Source organism: Mauremys reevesii, linkage group 6 (genome assembly GCF_016161935.1).
Source record: "Mauremys reevesii isolate NIE-2019 linkage group 6, ASM1616193v1, whole genome shotgun sequence".
NCBI lineage: Eukaryota > Metazoa > Chordata > Testudines > Geoemydidae > Mauremys > Mauremys reevesii.
The window spans coordinates 35,197,843-35,218,112 of NC_052628.1; the positions used below are offsets into that span (position 1 = coordinate 35,197,843).

At 43.7% G+C, this 20,270-nt stretch overlaps 1 protein-coding gene across 3 annotated transcripts in view; it reads left to right on the forward strand.

Moving 5' to 3' along the window:
* Nucleotides 1-19,739, forward strand: part of RAB3C (RAB3C, member RAS oncogene family) — a 166,096-nt gene extending 146,357 nt beyond the window's left edge. For all 3 annotated transcript variants that reach the window (XM_039545782.1, XM_039545781.1, XM_039545780.1), the window contains exons 4-5: nt 7,742-7,866; nt 19,538-19,739. In XM_039545782.1, coding sequence (XP_039401716.1) covers nt 7,742-7,866; nt 19,538-19,725 — 313 coding nt within the window. In that variant the 3' untranslated portion in view covers nt 19,726-19,739. The remainder of the gene's footprint in view (nt 1-7,741; nt 7,867-19,537) is intronic.
* Nucleotides 19,740-20,270: the final 531 nt, after the last annotated feature.

Consider the following 20,270-nt stretch of genomic DNA (forward strand, 5'->3'; position numbering starts at 1 on the left):
TTACTGCTACCAGCTGAAAGGATTATAAATATCTTTTTATTCTTGTTATCTCAGGACTGGAATGTCGCTTGTGGTGTTCATTTATGAATTTGCTGCCACAGAGGCTTATGGCAGATTTTCCTGATAAGGTTTCCTTTCAGTCTTGTTCACTGGTAAAAATAAAATAATTTGACTTACAGTAGACCCAGTTTTCTACTGGAGTAGGGCATAGCTGTGATTTTCTGTGTAATGCTCATTTTCTCTTAACTAGTCTGCTAGCAGCAAATGAACCAGAACTTCATTAATGTCACACCTGTCACACAGCTTCTGCATGTTCAATTTATCTGCCTCCCAGGGAAGGTAAAAAATGTAGCCTGTAGTTGGAAGATGCACACAGCAGGACCGTGCACAAGGAAGATAAAGTCTGTCAGTAGGAGGTATTGAGTCATTGATATTCTTCAGCGTCCGTCAGTGTGGGTTTATTTCACAACTAAAGTGCATTTTAAACTACATTTGCCCGTTAATTCAGACAGAATTGAGTTTGTGGAATGCTGTTTGACCAGCCTGGTCAATATTTATGCATCAAGGCCTGTTGCTGGAAAAATCAATTTACCAACAACAGAATGTTTGGTATATCCCATTTCTACTACTCCCCCCACTTCTCAGTGGCTCCCATTTCCTTCCCACTGTGTGGTGCTGAAGAAAAAGCATTTTTTTTAATTGTTTTGGTTCTTAGCACTCCTCAGCCTCCTCAGCCCCTGTCCATGCTGGTCCACTGTCCCACTGCGGGGACTTACTCTGCTGTCTGTAACACACTAATATTTCCTCCTCCAAGATAGAGTAGAATTGGGCTGGACAGAGTAGATTCACTCAGCCTAGTTGAATGGGACAAATGGACATCTCAGCACTAAAATCAGCAGTCATTAAACTAACAGTGAAGTGACCCATAGGGAACATGTTAAGAGATTCTAACATGCCCACTCCCCTTTGAATCTTTTATGAGCAGAGCACACTCAAAGTCATTGTGTCTTCTCTTCGTGATGACTATTTAAACCTTTGGATGGAGACAGTTTTTCTACCAGCTTTTATTCCGAATTGTACATCAGTTCCTGTTAGCCCATGACAGGAGGAACAGAATGTTTGAGCCTGGCTATTTTGACTGGTTTTCAAAAGTTGCAAACTTTAAGTTTTCTTAGTTAGTAGTTGGAAAATATTTTTTCCAGGGATAATTCTCCAAACTAGTTGTGTTGTCTTGGTGCTGTGTCCAGTTCCCGGTTGCCACTGAGCTGGGTGCATTCTGGTGAATGTTTGGATATTTTTAATACAGTAGGAATATGGAAATGAACAGAGCCATAAGTTTGAGATTCAAATAAGCATCCAAATATTGGATGTTTACCTGAGCTTGCAAAGGCTACCTAGGATCGTGCTTGCCAACAATCCCATTTTCGCCAGAGTTAACCTCAATCCTAGGTTTTTGTTGTCCCAGGCAGCTCAGCTAACAGCTGATTTTAAAAAAATTGATAGACCTCCTGCCATAATGGGTTGTCATGTGAAACAGGTGGAAGGCCTGAGCCTACCTCAGCTTTCTGTCTCCTTACTCAGCTGCTCTGCCCCCTGCAGGGTGTGAGAGCTAAACAGAACAGCTGGAGAGCAGGCAGCATCCAAATGACCAGCCAGCCTGAGCACTGCAGGGATGGGACTGGAATAGTTCTGTAGGTCCCCCATCCCCATCCCATCCCAGGGGCTGAGTGGGAGAGAGAAGACCGAAAGGTAAACAGAAAAACCTGGTGGATGCATGGGATTGAAGGACATAAAGTGAGATGTAGAAGGACCCAGAGAGACAGTGGGAATCACAAAGGTCTAGAAGACAAAGGAGGACACAGAGGAGGAATCAGGGTACCTGGGATTACTCACTAGAGAATAGAGGTCATGCAGTAGGGTGGCAAAACCTCCAAACCTGCCTCATGTCCAACAGAGAGAACTGAGAAGAATGCTAGAGCCTCCTCCCTCCCCCCAGATGAAAAGAAAGTAGGAAACATTCCCCACTGGAGAGAGAGTAGGGGAGATGCCCTATGTCTGTCCAATCACTAACGGAGGGTGATGCCTCCTGAACATGCTGCCAGAAGATCAGGCCTTCTGTCCTTCCTTGAAGACATGGGGGTATGAGGCTACTCAGCCTTCTCCCTCAGAAAGGCTACTGCACATAAAGAGAAGGAGCTTATTTGGGGACAGAGGAGTTGGACGGGGCCTCCACAGGTTCAGATAAACATCCAAACTTGCAGATGCATAATGCTGAGGCTTCAATAATTGAAAGTGTTATAGTAAAGCCAACCTGGGATAGACCATAATTCATATAATAATTTTGCAGCAGCTGGCAGCCCAACCAAACTCCTGGCTTTTTGAAGAATTGTTCCTGGGCAGGAGGCAAGAATTGTTAGGAACTCAGCACAGCCTCAGCAGTACCCACAGCACATTTATGGAGAATACTGCACTCCAGTTAATTGCTTACTTCTGTCTGAAACTAGCCCATCAGAAGCCCAATATGTTCCTGAACTTGCTGAAATAAACAATGTGCATGACCCCCTCTGGAGCATAGTGAGTAGGGACTGACTGCCGACAGTGCATATGATCTACCAAATATTGGGGAGCTTTGGATTCAAAAAACAATGCATGGATTACAGATGGGGTTTGTCATTGTTGACAGATGTATTCTTCTTCGGGTGCTTGCTCATGTCGATTCCATTCTAGGGGTGTGTGTGCGCCCACATGCACAGTCGTCAGAGATTTTTGCCTTAGCGGTATCCATTGAGTCGTCTGTAGTGCCCTCAACAATACTGTAGTGCCCTCTTGAGTGCCTCCCTCATGAGTCGGTATATTAGGCGCTGCCAACCCTATCCCATAGGCGCCGACTCCGTGGGTGCTCCAGGGCTCGAGCATCCATGGGGAAAAATTGGTGGGTGCTCTGCACCAACTGGCAGCTCCCTGCCCCACCCCAGCTCACCTCTGCTCCACCTCCTCCCCTGAGCGTGCTCCAGCTCCACTTCTCCCACATCCCTCCCAGCGCTTGCCGCCGCAAAACAGCTGATTTGCCGCGCCAAGTGCTGTGAGGGAAGGGAGAAGGAGAGGAGGGGGAATGCAGCGCACTAAGGGAAGAGGTTGGCTGGGGCGAGGATTTGGGGAAGGGGTCCAATAGGGGCAGGGAGGGGGTGGAGTTGGGGTGGGGACTTTGGAGAAGGGATTGTGATGGGGGCGGGGCAGGGGCGGGACGGGGTGAAGGTGAGGGGGGGCAGGGCCGAGTACCCACCAGTGCCTTGAAAAATTGGTGCCTATGCCCTCTCAGTTCCTTCTTATTGCCTGGAACGGTTGGTCAGAGCGCCTTGTCTTGCATCACAAGAGCATTAGCAGTTCTTCACAGCCCATTGTCTGTCTTCTTTGTATATAGTTTGTAGGTTCCTAGTTAGCCATTAAGTTAAGTGTTAGGTTAGTTGGTAGTTAGAGTCCCGGAGCAGGGCATGCCCCATTCGCCCAGCTTCAAACCATGATTGTCATGCAGCAGGCTGATGCCTATTAGTGACTCCCATGACAGTTATTTGAAGTGCTTGGGGGAGTCCCATAGAAAGGACAAGTGCAGAATCTGTAAGAACTTTCACCCTACAATCCAAAAGGAGCGGGATATCTGCTTGAGGGCCCTCCTCATGGAGGCTGCGCTTCTTCCTGCATCGGAGCCCTCCCACTCAGATCCCACACCGAGCACCTCGGCATTGATGTGGAGTGCACAGCCGGCACCGGGCTCTGCCCAGCACCATTCCCCCCTCACTGGTGCCTAAGAAGCATCAGAGGGAATGCTAAATACAGGCATTCTAGCAACTGTTTCAAATGTGGGGTAGCTGAGAATGCACGGTGCTGGTATCCCGTGGTGTTCTGACTCTGTAATGGTATGTTCATAAAAGACACATTAATTCCCCCTTTGAAAGCTGTGTCTTCATAAGAGATGAGGTGACAGAAAATGACTCTGTCTAGGCAATGCTGTGATATTATTCCCTGCTTCTGTAAGTGGTCCTGTAAGGAAACATATAAAAACATGCCACACCCCACTAATCTAAAGAGCCTGCTTGTTATTTTGAGAGATAAGAGTTAAATTTCAGAAATAGGTAGGATTTGAGCCATTGAGCAAAACTGTGTGTGCATGCATGCATGCATGCACGTGAGCCTTTCTGGACTATTGTTTTTAAATAATTGTTTATAGTTTTATTGTACACAAAATAGAATTTAAATGCTGTTTTCCTGAAGAGGCAGCTGCCTGCTACAGTATAGCTTCCACGCAAATGACTGACACCACCAAACTGAATGAAAATAAAAAACTATAGTATTGACAGTGTTCTAAAGTAATAGTCCAAAACAGTACAGTAACATTAGTGTGAATTGTAATGCTTTGAGGTGTTACTGCAGAATACTGTACTATATTTAGAAGATAAAATAGTGTTGCTTTAGTCAGCATTTCACCAACACTCTTGTCTTGCAAGCAGCTGAATTGCAATACAAGACTTGAGTTGATCACTGGAAAGAATAGATCATTGAACTGCTGCATTAATGTGTGTCTGTGGTGCCCATACATTAAAAAAAATTAAAGCATGTTGCAGATTGCATGCCTACAATGCAACTAGCATATGAAGGATTTGCAAGGTAAATTACTGTTGCCAAACAGTAGGTCAGTCAGACTGGACAACAATTGCTGTATTCAGTTCGCTGCAAATATCAGCTTTGCCTTTTCATGTCTTCAGTTTTCCTGAGGCTAAAGTTCTTTTCAAGGACAAAACTACATAGTTTGGGTCTGTCAGAAAGCTCTGCCATTTGAAAAGTCATATATGCAAGGAAGGGGAAAAATTGTGTTTTAATAGATCTTTGTGTTGTTTTTTGTGGTGACTTGTGGATGAAAAGATCTATAGAAGCCATTAGTTGAAATGTATGTCAGAGGAAAACATAATGGTAGTGGCCCTATTAAATTCTTTTGAATCCATTCTCCTATTGATGTGACAGTGTAGTGGGGTGGGCTGGAGGGGGAAATTTGCACTGAATACTCCCACAGACAGTCATTTTCACTTCTGCACTACAAAGTCATCTCTGAACAGAAGCGGACCATGTAAGACAAGTGAGAACTTCGGGTCAAATTTTCTTTCTCTGACCCTGTACTGTCATTAGTAAGGACAAGATCTCTTAACTTTTAGCTGAAATAAGAAACTCTCTACAACTTCCAAAATGAGATCTAGACCAGTCAGATTATCAAAGACTATTAGACTTTTTTTAGTGGGAAGAGCTTTGTTTGTATGCACAGGTTCTCATGTACTAGAAGGCACAATAACACTCTTTTTAATAAAGGGTGTTTCTAATTCTTATGTTCAAAGACACTCAAACCAGTATGTGTGGTGCATACACGTGTAAACCAAACAAACGGTTTTACAGTGAAAACATTTTTATTTAGGATTTCAGCCTTGCATATAAATGCATGACTAATTTACTCATTAACTAGAACTATTTATTTTACTCTCACTACATTTTATTTTTAAAAATATCTTCCATTTTCCACTGAAATAAGCAGTGGGCTTGAACTCATGACTGATCACAAATAAGAGTCACTAATGGGTTGATAATGTATGAGGTTTGAGTTACTGCCATCTGCAAGTTTATCACGGCGACCACTGTAGCTCTGGTGAAAACTATTAACTGTATTCTGATTAACCACAAATTCCATAAGAACTCAGCAAGGTTCCAAAAATACATTTCTGCCAAAACTAATTTATGGTGTCCTATTTTCTAAGCAATAGTATCTTTAAGTATAATATAAAATTCTGACCTCTCTAGACAGCTTTAGTTATAGGACCTGATGATTAAGACTATGATTTTGTCACGGAGGCGGCGGGGGTACCCCTGAGCTCCAGGGTGCCATGGGTAGCAGGGGTTCCCAGAGCTCCAAGCCACTGCAGGACCCCACAGCTCCAAGCTGCAGGCACCAGGGGACCCTGGAGCTCCGATCCCCACGGGCGGTGGGGTCCCCAAGCTCCGAGCCAGGGCTTTGCAGCTGCCCAGCTGCCACAGGAGATGTGAGGACCCCGCAGCTCCCCATTTTCTCACAGATATTTTTAGTAAACGTCACGGACAGGTCACGGGCTTCCGTGAACTTTTGTTCATTGCATGTGACCTGTCCGTGACTTTTATTAAAAATATATCCATGACAACATCTTAGCCTTACTGATGATACACTACATGAAATAGCCATTTGAGAACTTGATTCCAAAAATGTGCAGTAGAATTCCCATTTTAATGTAGGAAAAAACCTGGCAGACCCATGAGAACAGTGTGTAAACCAATATTTCAGACCACATATCATCATTAAATACTTAAATGCCAAATATGTAGGTCTAGATCTTCAGCCCCACTTCATCTGCCTTTTGCTTACTGTGGTGGAGCAAAGTCACCCTAAAGCCAGCCTAATCAGCCCCTTCAAAATTCCCATGCAGTGCAAATCCTTAGGTGGTGTAGTAGAGCTCCAGTAGCAAATTCTATGCCACTCACCCTATGGCCTCAGTGCAGGTGATGTGTCATTGGGAGAGCAGTGAGTGGCTGAGCCCCTCCATGCACCAGTGATATCCGGCTTCTGGAATGAATGTTTGAGGGCTATGTGTTGGCACTGTAAGTTACAGCAGGCTGCTCTAACTTGTGCCGGGTGTCTGGACATAGGTAGATTGGCCACAGGATCTAGGGGGTTACAAAGGTGGCCTATAGTCATTTTTGCACATGTCCATCCTCTGGTCTTGCGCTGAGTACAACCATAGTCTCTCTACCATGGTACCTGGGTAAAGTATAACATGGTAGGTTTTGTGCATACCTATGAACTTCCAAATATATGCATAGAGTAGCTATGTGATGGGAAAGTGTCACTATTGGGTGTACAACCAGCACTTTCCAGTTTCAAAAGTAACTGAGCAACAGCATTATGATGCCATATAACCTTCTCTTATGCCTAACCAGGGCCTCTCTGTACAATGGAACCAAATTCTGCAGCAGCAGCTACTTAATTCTGTGGATTTATCATAAATAAAGTTTAAAAAAAGAAACAGAACCATAGTAAGACTGGTTTGCTGCTGCCTAAAGTCAGGAAGCAAGATTGTGATATAGTCTCAAAAATTATCTAAGACAATATCATGGTGGCACATATGTCTAAAAACAAAAGGGAGGTTTGAACCCTGTTAGAACAAAGGGCTCCAGAGCAATGTGCTGAGAAGGAATAACAGGAGGAAGCCAGAATGCCTGTGAACTTTTGCTGTTAAATTTAGATCCTAATTTTGAAAGGTGGAAGATAATATATGAATAAACTGTTCATTTTTTTTGCTAAAAAACACTCTGGTTCAGTTGGAAGGGTTTTTGTTCCAGTGTGAAAATACATCCTTTTTATGCTAGGAGGGAGGGAGGGAGGGGGGTAGCAGGGCAGCTACTTTTCAGTAATAAAAGGAAGAAAGGCTGCTGGCAGAAGAAACCCTGAAAGGGTTCTGTCTTCTGACCAGGGGAATTGAAGACTATACTAATATTGCTCCAATGTTTTGCATCATACAGCCCTATGCTTATTTGAGAGTCAGAACTGCTTAGAACCATTTTAGTCGAGATGTCAGTTTTGTCCTCATTTGCCTTGTTATGATTGTTTGAATTTGATTTTTGGGGCAGTTTTATTTGCTTTGACTCTTTATTTCTCTCTCTCTCTTTTTTTAAGGTCAACTCAAATCAAAACATATTCGTGGGATAATGCCCAGGTTATTTTGGTCGGTAATAAATGTGACATGGAGGACGAGCGGGTAATCTCCACTGAGAGAGGCAAACATTTAGCAGAGCAACTTGGTAAGAAGCGAAATGATAAGCGAGTTTTGTGATTGCTTGTAACATTGCATTGAGTACTATCACTAATTGCGGCAACAATTTTAATTAAAAGTTCATCCATCTGCCAGTATAAAGAAATATATCAATAGCAAATGATATGCAGCACCTGCCTTCTAATTTTGCTGGCTGACGTGTGAACTATTTGTGTTGGAATCATTAGAACTGTAATGTCATTAGAATGGGATACGCAGCTAATGCTGCAGCCAGTGGTGGGTTTATTCAGAGCTGTGACATGACACTGCTACCCATACAGTTTCCTGAAGGAGCCCTCGTGTTAATTTAGACTAGAGACTTGTTTGGTATTGCACCATAGTCAGTTCTTTATTCCATCCCTTAGGTTGAGAGTATGGTAAGAGTTACTAAATACAGAAAGCGATAACAGATTATTACACACACTCTCTCTCTCTCTCTCTCTCTCAAGCTAGGAAACAAAGTAAAGTACATAGAAAACTAAGAGCAGAATCAGTTATGAGAAAATGATGAGTGGTAAGAGTAACACAGTAAAATTAGCTTCTCCAGCCTGAATTAATTATGAGGAGTTCTAAGCTTCTGAAGCTCCTACTCTAGGCTGGAGGTCTGCCCTTTAGTTCCTTGCTGAATTGTCAGCACAGCAATTGGAGACCACAGTCCATGCTACTCACATGCCTATCCCTTTGAAATTGATGTGCTTCCACCAACCACCTACATATACTTGCCCAAAACAACACTATAAGGGGCTTGCAAGCCAGCTAACCGTAATTCCTCTGGGTTCAGGGTGTCTGAGCTGGTAATTTTCTTGTCCCTCCCACTAGAGCCCTGCTAATATTATTTGTTTCATACAGTCCTATGATCCACTTTCCGAAAATCCCACATACATTGTTTAGTAAAAGTGGAAAACTCACTGCTTATATGTACAAAAGAGAATAGTTTAACCCGTTAAAAGAAACAAGTCAAATCTTTAGCCAAAACATCAACTGAAACTTTTTTCTAAATTCAGAAAGCTTGGATTATTATTTACAACATAGAGAGAGACATCCAGAAAGGCATTCAACTCCCATTGAAATCAGTGGAGTTACTCTACATGTTCAGTGGTGTAAATGAGGCAGGATCTGTGAGCCAGATTCTGATTTCTAGGTGGTAGTCTTAACCACAGGGATAATTATTATGCAGCTTTGAGCATCTCTGTCCTTTGCTCTGCCGAACAGTGGAAGTACTTCATACCACAAGAAAAGCTATCTTTTTGGTATTTTGACTGAGCCAGAATCAGGAAATATCAGAATCTCACAAGAACCTGATATTATTAAGATTTTCTACCCAATTTAGCAGACTCCACAGATCCCAATATTTTGGATGAGCATCCAGATGTTCAGGAGGTTACCAAACGCCAACCCCTAACCCTTTGGAGATTCATCAGTCACTTCTATAAAGAGATACATTTTTGCCATTCATTAAAACTCACTGTGGCAGGACACTTTTTGGTTCCTAGTGAACACGCGATAAACTTCAGCTCACCTTCTTCCTTTCCTTGCACAAGTGCTTAGGGGAAAGGCTAAGAGCAGCTAGTTGGGAAGCAGAGGCAGAGAGAGTCTTTCATACCCTTGATCATAGGTCTGGGTCGAATCCCAAGCTGAGGAATCTGTTCACTTTTCTGCTTATATTACCTTATTTTAGATTCTTGTCATAACTGCTTTCCCCTTTTAAAAGCATTGTGTTGGCTGCAATACTGTTTGCCCTGCTGAGACATTCCATCCAATTGCACCCACCTTCCTTTGTGCCACATCTAGCTGAAGAGACACATATCCAAAACAGCCATGCAAATAAGGACCATAAACCAGGACTTAAAAGCTGGCAGAAAGGAGCTGTTGCCATCTGGCAGAACAGAATATGCCCCAACAATTGCCCCCAAGTGCTTAGAACTGATATTTTTTAACTCCTCTGTTTTCAATAACACAAGTAGTTGCCATAGCAACTACTTTGGCACATTACTTTTCCTTACAGAAACACGCCCTCATCAACATGACCTATTTTTCCCTCTGTGCGCACTCATAATCTCCATTCATATTAATGGGAGCTAGGAAACTGTATTGAATGGAGCAGAGAGCCCCAAGATGATGTATCAAATACACATGTATTTTTCCTAAATTTTAAAGCGGAATGAACAGTGTTTAAAAAGGTACAATTTATGATCTAGTTTTATTTTTTTAAGTCTCACAGTCGACAGGATTGTCAATGAGGCCAAGAGTTCAGCAAGATTTGAAGAGGGATTAGTGTGTTATATAGATATCAAGAATGTCCAGTTATAATAGTTAATACTAACAAAAAGAGTATTGGGGGGGGAGGGGAGATAAAACCTCATGTTTCAGGTTTTACACCAATCTTTAACTATTGGGGATTAGGATTAGACCTTCATGGGGGACAGATTATCCTGTATTTGCCTACTAAGGCATTTCATGCATCTTTCTCTAAAGCCTCTGATGCTAGCCACTTGTACTGGTATAAATGGACCTTGGGTCTGATCCAGTGCAGCAATTCCTATATTTTTATGATTCAATCCACACACACAGGCCAGAGTCACTTCTGCTGCTGAGGGTATGTCTACACAGCAGCTAGGAGGTGTAATTCCTATCTAGGATAGACATACACGTGCTAGCTCTGCTTGAGCTAGTGCTCAAAAATAGCAGTGAGCCCAGGGTGGTCCAGGCTAGCAGCCAAATGACCTACTCAGGGGGTCACGCAGGATTATACTTCAGTGGCCAACCTGAGCCACTACAATCACACTGATTTTTTTTAGATGCTAGCACGTGTACGTCCATCCCAGCTGGGAATTACACCACTCAGTTGCTGTGTAGATGAGCCCTATGCTCTACTCAAGAGCTCCCATCAGCTTTATGGCTGGTAAAAAAAAAACTTCATAATTTGTAACTTGCCTGTTGTTCATATGAGGCCAAGTGCTGCTCCTGCATTGATCTGGAGTAGAGCTATGTGGAAATGTAAGTTCCACTTTGTGGAGGATTTTAAATTTTGAAATTTGTTCCTATTAGCAACGGAACCCCAAAATTACCACAAAGGAAAATTCCAGAAAAAAAATTAGATTTGCTCTACTCCAAACATTTTCTTTCAACAAAATTAACTTTCCATTTCTATTTTCACTTTTTAAGGGTATTTTTTTAATTTAAACTTAAAAAATTCAAAATGAAAAAAAAAATTTGAAAGGAAAAGTCAAAACATTTTGTTCCAAAAATATGGAAGAAGAGGTTTTGACATTGTTGGAACTTTCCTCCTTCTCCGCTCCCTCCTGCCCCCGTCCCCCGCACTACCATTACCACCCTTTTTTTTCTTTGAAACAAAATGTTGGCAAAATCAAAATGATTTTGCAACATGTTTTAGTTTTGATGGAACTGCATTTTCGAATGGAAAATGATTCCATCAGAAGTTTTCCAACCATCTCTGTCCTTGGGCAACAGTCAACAGGAATGTATGTGAGGCAGAATTTGTCCCATTTTCTTTATACCTTCTCTTCTTTTTCTTATTTAGTTGCTATTTCATGCTTGTTTAACACATTAATCTAACATAACTTAATTGTTTTATCGTGCTGAGATGAAAGGAAACTGGTTATGCAACCACAGCTTGCTCGTTGCAGAACATAAGCTGGCAAAGAAAATATATAAATGTGGTAAATCGGCCAGGAGAGGGAGCCAATTAATGTCATGTTAATATTGATGTGGTGAAAATAGCTATGGAATTCAAGCAAGTTAGTTCATATAAAACTCTGCGTACAGGAAAAATACTAAGCATCAATTTGTCAGCTTTTTTCAACAAAAAGAAATGTTACTTACAAAAAAGAGCTGTTAAACATAATATATTGTATATGGAATATCAGTGCTTTAAAAATGTATTCATATTAATCTAAGTTCTACATCATTGCTGAATGAAAATCTCATTTAAACCCTAAACCTGACAACACTTTTTCACACCCTTAAAACATTCTGGGACATGTAAAACATTTTGGAAAATTTTGAAAGTTGCACATGCCCCATTGTATATGCAAAAATGTCTGTATAGAAACACCTAAATTGCTGCCACAGTTGCTGTGACCATACTTGTCATGTGTCTCTCATTTCAAGGGACAGCTCCCATTTTACACAGGATTGGTGTCCCTTCACTTACACTGTTTAAACTATTTACATCAGAAATCAAGACTCATGAGCTAAGAGTTATTTACACCAAAAAAATCACTCAGCATTTTAAGTTTCCTGCATGAATTTTTGTTTTAGTTGCTGTTTCCCTCATTTGTGGTCCTTGTGATATACTGTATCCAACTGGTTGAGAGTTGTGACCATTACTATGCACATAAACTAAGTAATTGCACAAGCAAATGGCCAATTAAACACACTGTCAGATTGCCAGCACTGGAGAGCGTTTAGTCATAGCACACACCGGGCATTGGTAGCATGATTAAAAAGCTCCAAAGCACCTGTCTACATGATGCTTTTCTGGGGGAAAGAATTGCCAGACTGTCATTACTTTTATGGACTCAGAGACCTGTGTTATATGAAAGTCATTTGATGAAAAGCAGAACCAGGGGCTTTGGTTGCTGAATGTCTCTGATAAGCGGAGGACACTTTTGTTCAGGCCTAGTCGTGAGGTGTTCTTTAAATGGATTTAAACTTTCCAAAGGTCGCCCAAAGCCACAACCAAAATCAGTACAACCAGAATATCTCGGGAAAGCATCTGTGCTGAGAGCGCAGAGCACTAGATAGCTGCACCCCAAACCTGTGCATGCTGGTATAACCAGGTATAACCCCTTAAATTTTTTTTGAAAAATTGGCCACCATAAGGGAAGGATTAGCATTAGCATTAACCTACATTACAATGGCTGCCGTGTGAAGGATGCTGCTTACAGCACAGCTGTTCCCTGACTCAATGTCAGTGATGTATAGGGGATCTAATGGTATTTTAACTCTTGTCCCTAAATTTATCTAAACCCTTGGACCTGACCCAGTCTTTAGCATGGTTCAGCTAGTGTAGGCCCCATGTGCACTACAAAACAGAAGCACGTTGTAATCAGCTCCCTGACCCTGTTTTAGGATAGATGACCCATTGAAGGGTGATGATAATCATGCCACCACTTTTGAATGATTCTGTCCCACTGGCTCTAAAGCTTTGTCTGTTGTGCACTGCTTCATAAGAGAGCAAGCCTCTCACAGACCCACCTCTCCAATCCCCTGCTACTCCTCAAAATATTTTATTCTCCAGACCCCCAACAAAGAGCTGTGACAGACCACTGGCTTGTCTTCACTAGAACGTTAGCTTGGGATCGAACACAACCATGAGAAGTCGTTTTAGTAAAACACCACATAGCAGCCAGTGTAGACAGGGATGAACTGTGTTTAACATCACATCAGCTGGTTGTGGGCAAACATTACTGAAGCCATAGAGTTGCTTTTGATGAGCTGATGTGTTAAACACCACTTGCTCCCATCTACACTGACTGCAGAGTTGAGTTCAACATCATGATACTTAGCATGACTCCTTAAGCTCATGTTCTAACCCAATCTTATTGATAGAGCCCTGCAAATCTGCTTTATATGCGCGGACCATGTCTGTGGATCACTGATCGGATGCAGATACAAATTTTGTATCCATACAGGGCTCTACTTATTTTCTCACAAAGACAAACCCCTAGAGTCTAGGCTAGAGACTGTTCTGCCCCTTTCTTAATCTCTTTGCTTGCCATTTCCTCCTCCCTCCTCCTTCCTTCTCTTTGGTAAACAAGTTAATGAGCATCCTAACAAGTCTCTGCAAAACCAATAAAGGCATAAGGGGGATAAGGGAGAGAAGGCAGCTGCTCAGGTTGTTTATATGTCTCAGGGCCAGCATTTGCATGGCTTTACAATCGTGGTAAATCTATGCTTGCCTGTACCCACACAATGTACTCACAACTCCCAAGTCCCACGTTTTTTAATGAGGATTCCAGCTGCTCATACCTAGTTTTAAATATAGTGAAAAATAAACATGGTTGCTGATTGGAACCAGCAGGGCAGAGAGAGCTATTCACCAGATCCTAACCCTCTGAAAGTTACAGGGAAGCTAAAGGGGAAAAGGGCCAGTACATCTGGACTTTGGGTCCCTAAGGCTGCAAGGCCTGAGGTCCAGTGTGTGACTTTTCCTTCTGACAGCCCCACCTCCAAAAGTGCTGTGTCATATCAGCTCAGAAGTGGCGAGTTATTTCCTTTTCCCACCCTCCTATAGGATTGTGTCCAGAGCTGGTTGATGCATTTGTGGAGAGTGGGAAGGAAAGAGTGCATGGAAAGAGTTTCCTCTTAAACAGGAAGAGGGGAGAACCTGAAGCTTGCCCTAGCCAGAGTATAATAAAGTGAGAAGAAAGCTCAGTTCTGCTAGCACGTCTAGTAGTTACCATGCCAGAGCTCTGTCAGTACCAGCGGCGGCTCCAGGCACCAGCGCTCCAAACGCATGCCTGGGGCAGCAAGCCGCAGGGGCGACCTGCCGTTTCCTGCGAGGGCAGCAGTCAGGCTGCCTTCAGCGGCGTTCCTGCGGGAGGTCCTCCAGTCCCGTGGATTCGGCGGCAGGTACGCCAAAGCCGCGGGACCGGGGACCTCCTGCAGGCACGCCACCGAAGGCAACCTGCCTGCCGTGTTTGGGGCGGCAAAAAAGCTAGAGCCGCCCCTGGTCAGTACGAAGCAGCTCATATTACACAGCACACTGCCCTGGAGCCTGAGTAACAAACATCGCACTAGCATGCCCACCTGATGGGGCCAACATGGGTGTGGCACCTTATTGCAGCTACAGGTTTGGCAGCCTTGAAGGGGAACAGGGAGAGTCACCAAGAGGTGTAAGAGGGGCAGCAAAGGGAAAGGAGATGGAGAGAAGTGGAGGAGGGGGACAGAATGAGAAAGAGCATCCTGATGCATCATCCAAACACAACATTCTCACCCAGGCAACACTTTTGACATTACAGGCTTCTCAGTTGTATCAGCTTCTGTTCCATTCAGCTTCCTCCACTCTGCTTGCTCTCGGGCTTTGTCATGTCGTGCGCCACTCTGCATTGTCTCTTCCACTTCTGCTGCACAGAACATCACAGGTGGTGGGAACAGGGTGTTCCATGAGCCGCTGCTGTCTTTATGATCACAAGGGAGCTTCCTCATCGCAGACAACTGCTCACACAGAAAAACAGCAATGGAAAGACACCGAACCAGGGATCAAAGTAGATAGATCTGATGTTCAGAAGTGCCGTGTCTCTGGGCCCACCTAATGAAATATTTCAAGCATGAATCAGCAGGGGAGGAGAGGTCTGTGACACAGATGTCTGCAAAATATTCATAGTGAAATGAAAAACAAACGGGACTGAGGAGTTTGCACTTCTTGACTTTTTTGTTGGGGACACCACACATTTTTTTTTTTTAAGTGGGGCCAAATTTTGATTGAATAAGTGAGCTAATTTTTTATATAAAGATGGCATCTGCCTTAAAAAAAAAATTAAAAAAAATTTTTTTTCAGACAAGGCAGCCCCATTTTCTTTTTGATTATTATTGAGCTGATTGCAAGCTGAGTGCAACAGGTCATAATTTCTCTCTTCTCCTGTTCTCTCTGCATTCTGCCCCTTCTCTTCCCTTCCCTCTTCACCACTCTCTACTCTCTCTTCCTCCTTCCCTCCCATTGCTGCTTCTCTGGTTCAAGGTATTTTATCCACCTACATCATTTACATTATACCCTTTTTACACTTATACTTTTTTTTTTTTCCTTCTGGCCTTCCCTCTCCTCTCTCTCCCACCCCTCTTCCTCCTTCTTTCTCTCTCCCCCCCTCCACCCCCACCCCAGCTTTTTGTCTCCTTCTTTCCCCCAAATTCCTTTTCCTCTTTCTTCCTCCTTCTCCTTTTCCTCCCCTCCTTCCTCTTCTTCTTTTACTTTTTTCACACACCCCATCATCTCCCTTTCCCCAGCCCCCCTGTTCTGGAAGAAGGGGAAAGGAGCAGCTAACAAAAGAACGGCTTTGTGGTGTACTAGTGTGTGACAGAGTAAGCAGAAGCAGAGACTAGTACTCTTTTCTCAGCTTGCTTCAGTTTTCAGGAGTGGGAGAAGGAGGTGAAAAGGTGGAACAAGCAGTGCTCCCCACTGCAAAAGAGATCAAGAGGGGATCAAAGTAGGAGGATAGCCAGAGCATGTCAGCACAGAGCCAGAGCTACCAGCTCACCAAGCAGCAACTCGCATGCAACCAGCAGGCAACAAGGCAACCAGTGCTGGTTGCTTCTGCTGGCTATTAGTCTAGTCTGCTCTATGTCTATACTATGTAAGTCTTAGTGTAGTGAGTAGAGGTAACCAGAGGGGAAGGACTGGTACTTGGGAGTGGAGGGGAGGCAGGGGGGGGGGAGGCCTTGCCAGGGGCAGGGCCTCAGCCAGGGGAGGGAGGGGGGGCCCAGTTTAAATCAGGATTAAAGGGAAATTTTAAGGGCCGGGAGTGGGGCCGGCCCAGCTGGGGGGGCAGCAGCACCATCCTGAGCCAGGAGCCAGCTGCAGAGCTGCGCAGGAGTCCCAGGCGTGATTTAGCTGGCCGGCCCCCTGGCTGCCTGTACCCCCCTGACCCCCCTCTGCCTGCCCTGCTGGCCCCTGCTGGGCCCTGCCTGCCGGCAGCGGCAGCGGCTGGCCTCAGGCAGCGCAGCCGCTCGCCGCGCCGCCGCCGCCCAGCTCCCCGCAGGATGCCCGGCACACGGCCTGAGGATGCTGGATCTACAGCTGGATGGGGAGATCTGGAGGATGGTGGCCTGCCGCCTGAGCCCTGCCTGCCCCACCCTTCCCGGGGCCGCGCCAGCTCTGCTGGGGGCTCTCGCCAGGCTCAGCCACTGCAGGGCTGCTGCTGCTGGGCTGCTCCCTTGCCTTCTGCCTCCAGCTGCTTTGCCAGTGCACTAGCTCTTGCTGCTCTTGCTGCGGCGGCACTTGACTTCAACCTACGGTAGACATACCCCATACTGCAGCACCTTTGTCTCCCAGACAACCTTTCAATAATCCAAGGGCATCAAAGGCTCCAAGCCAAGCAAACTCCAAGGGAAAGGGCCTCCACAGGACCACAAGGGCCCTCCAGGTCTGATCTTCCATCTGTACTTAAATCTAGGTGCCATCTTGTCATGTGGAGAACAATGGGGTATCCCATGGAGAATCCCAGAATCCACCAGATTGTTTGTCCACCAACAAACTTGCAACACCAAAATGCTATCCACAAGCTAGTGAACAGGTCACATCAGGCTCAATCTGAGTGGCAACCAATCAACAAACCTTCACCTTGCATAAGCTAAATGGACACCATCATCTTACCAGATCCAGATGGGGAAAAAAGGGACTTTTGTCTACTGAGGCAACCTGAAAATCAAAGTGCCAACTGGGAATTCAAAAGCAACCCTAAATTATGAAAGGAGAAAATACCAGCCCCTTTAGATTCTTCCAGCAGCATCACCTCTGTCTTTGACATAGTTGGGGGGGCGGGAACAGGGAATGATTTACCAATCTAAGCATTGAAAACAATACACTGGCCATTGACATGATTAGTAAGAATGATTTGATGAGCACTGACATTGTATTTAGTGTTATATAAAACCTGGTTTCTCCACTGAGGATCTTATAGTCTAAGAAAGCAGATGATACAAATGTTCCACTATAATAATCATAAGTGTTTTATACGAATTAATTGTTGTGTATTATGGTAATGCTTAGAAGCCTCAACTAGGTCAGGGCCCCATTGTGCTTGGCACTGTCCAAACAGATGAAATAGCCGTCCTTGTCCCAAAGCGCTTGGGACAAAATCCAGTCCTGGGCAAGATTCTGATTTTATTTGCACTGTCATAAAACTGGAGTAAGTTCAGTGATGGCAGTAGAATTACTGTAGATTTACACTGCTGTACAGGAGGGAAGAATTTGTCCCAGCAATTCCAGACCAAATGTACAATCTGTCAGTGGAAAATATAGACTCATCTTACCCGTATATACAGCCTGGATCCTCCATTGTTGTACAATAAGTAGCAGTGATATTGCCAGCCTAGCATATGCTGGGACATCCCTCCAGGCTAAAGCTGACTGTCCACAGCAAGTCTGCTCTGGCACTTTGCCCTATGAAAAGAAGAATGGGTAAGCTCTAAATTACTAATGGCCTGAATGTGCATATTATCCTGTTTAGTTGGTGTATTCTACAAGTAATGCTAAGTTATTAGAGTTGCTGCTTTAAATGTAACCTTTTATTTAAAAAAAAAAAAAAGACTAACTCACTGATTAGAAAATACACTATATGAAAAAAATCTATTTACACTGCCCCAGAGCAGTGTAAGGGAAACATGAACATAAATATTTTAAAACATAATGTTGAACGTTGTTTTAAATTTTCTTCCAGAACTCCATATACTTTCCCTTCGGTAGCTGTTAATCTTGATACTAATTAAAAGTAAGAAGACAGACATTTTGTTATTGGGTTTCTAACAGCAAACCACAGAGATAAGGTGTATGTCGTTAACCAAGGTGAATCAAAAAGACGAAGAATGCTTTGTGAATGCCAATTAACTTTTATAATATTACCAGTGAATTTAGTTGTTTTGTGAACCACTTCATTCCAGTTCAGGAATTGGAAAGGGGGAAATCAGTGAAAGAAAGGCTGGTGAATTGATGAAGGACAGTCAGGTGACTAGTGTGGTAACTGGGGGGGAGGGTGGAGCTGGAGCAGAGGGGAAAAGTGGGAAGGGAGGAGAGAGGTCAGGCAGGTGAGAGAATGGGACGATCCAGCAGATAGTGTGGACCCAGTGAGGTGGCAGGCAGACCAGCAGGTTACTTCCAGCTACACTGGGAACCAGCCAGCTGGAGAGGGCCTTGGAGGTAAAGATGACACAGAGGAACATGCTCATGACAGCTTGCTCTATTAAAGAATTTCAGTGTAAGCACTCTACCGCATGGACGATAGTGCTACTTTAGTGGTGGCACAGTGGGATGAGAGGGTTACAGTACCCACCCACAATTTTTGAAGGAAAACAACTTAAATTTAGAAATATTTTTGCATCAAAACTTGTTTTCCATCTACAGATTACATAACAAATCGGAAAAAGCCTTTCTTGATTTGTTTTCTTTCTTCTTGGTTCCTTCCAATTTCAGTCATCTGTTCTGGCATCTGCAGTAGTGGCCCAATGGCAATGCCCATTACCAGTGGAGCAATACTTATGGGAACATAGTAATTAGAGCTGGAAAAAGACCAATAGAGTAACTGAGTTATTCCCCTCACAAGAGCTAGATGTAGTCCCATGATATGGGGCATTATTAAAATGCTACTGCTCTCAATTTTAGCATAGCACAAAATCAACTATGATGAAATCACCTTTGAATATGATTTGTGGAAGAGATCAGATTGGGTCAAATGATGATTTCAGCTACTTTGGTGTAAATTAAATGACTTTTGTGTAGTTAGTCTGGATTGCCACCTGTGCAACAGTGGTCAAAATTTAGCTCATACTCTTTATAATATCACTATTTTGTGTGTGCTGTTTCTCTTTCTTGTGCCCTGCCCACCTTTCTCTCTCTGCTTTTTCCCTTCCTCAGGAGGAGTTAATAGTTACCGAAGGACCTAAGAATGTGTAATGACCAGCGGGTGTTTTCTTTATTTTACCAGGTTTTGAATTTTTTGAAACAAGTGCCAAGGACAACATAAATGTGAAGCAGACATTCGAGCGGCTCGTAGATATCATCTGCGACAAAATGTCAGAAAGTCTGGAGACGGATCCTGCCATCGCTGCTGGAAAACAGAACACAAGGCTAAAGGACACCCCTCCTCCACAGCAGCCCAACTGTGGCTGTTAATACAGTTATCAACAGAGGAGGCTCCAGTGTGTTCTGTTGCCAACAAAGTATTTACAGATGGTCTATAAGCCTTTATTTATACTGTCTTTTTAATTTATTTGGGGACAATGTGTTTATTTTATGTCAATGGCTGGTGCAATGTGTGCAATTTGTAAGGACTGCCCATTTCTCAGCATCTGGCCTTTGCACGTGGATGGCTAAATGTCTGTCGTTTCTTTTTATCCTGAGTACATTACACTTACTTCAGCTGGTTCTGTGACCTCAGAACACAGGTCATCTACAACTGACTTTAACTTAATCAGTTTCAAATTATACCATTTACTTCTTGGTGTAATGATCACGGTATTTAGGCATAAACTTTCTGATGCCATTTAAATTTTCCTTGACTGAAAAATCTATTTTAAAATATTACCTGAATATACTGTCTATTCCATGCCTTGTCCAGATAATTTGTCTGAGGCACACTTCCCCAAAGGTAATGCTGTGGCAAATCCATGTCCACCACCGAAATTCACAGTTACCTCTACGCCACACATCATGGCCAC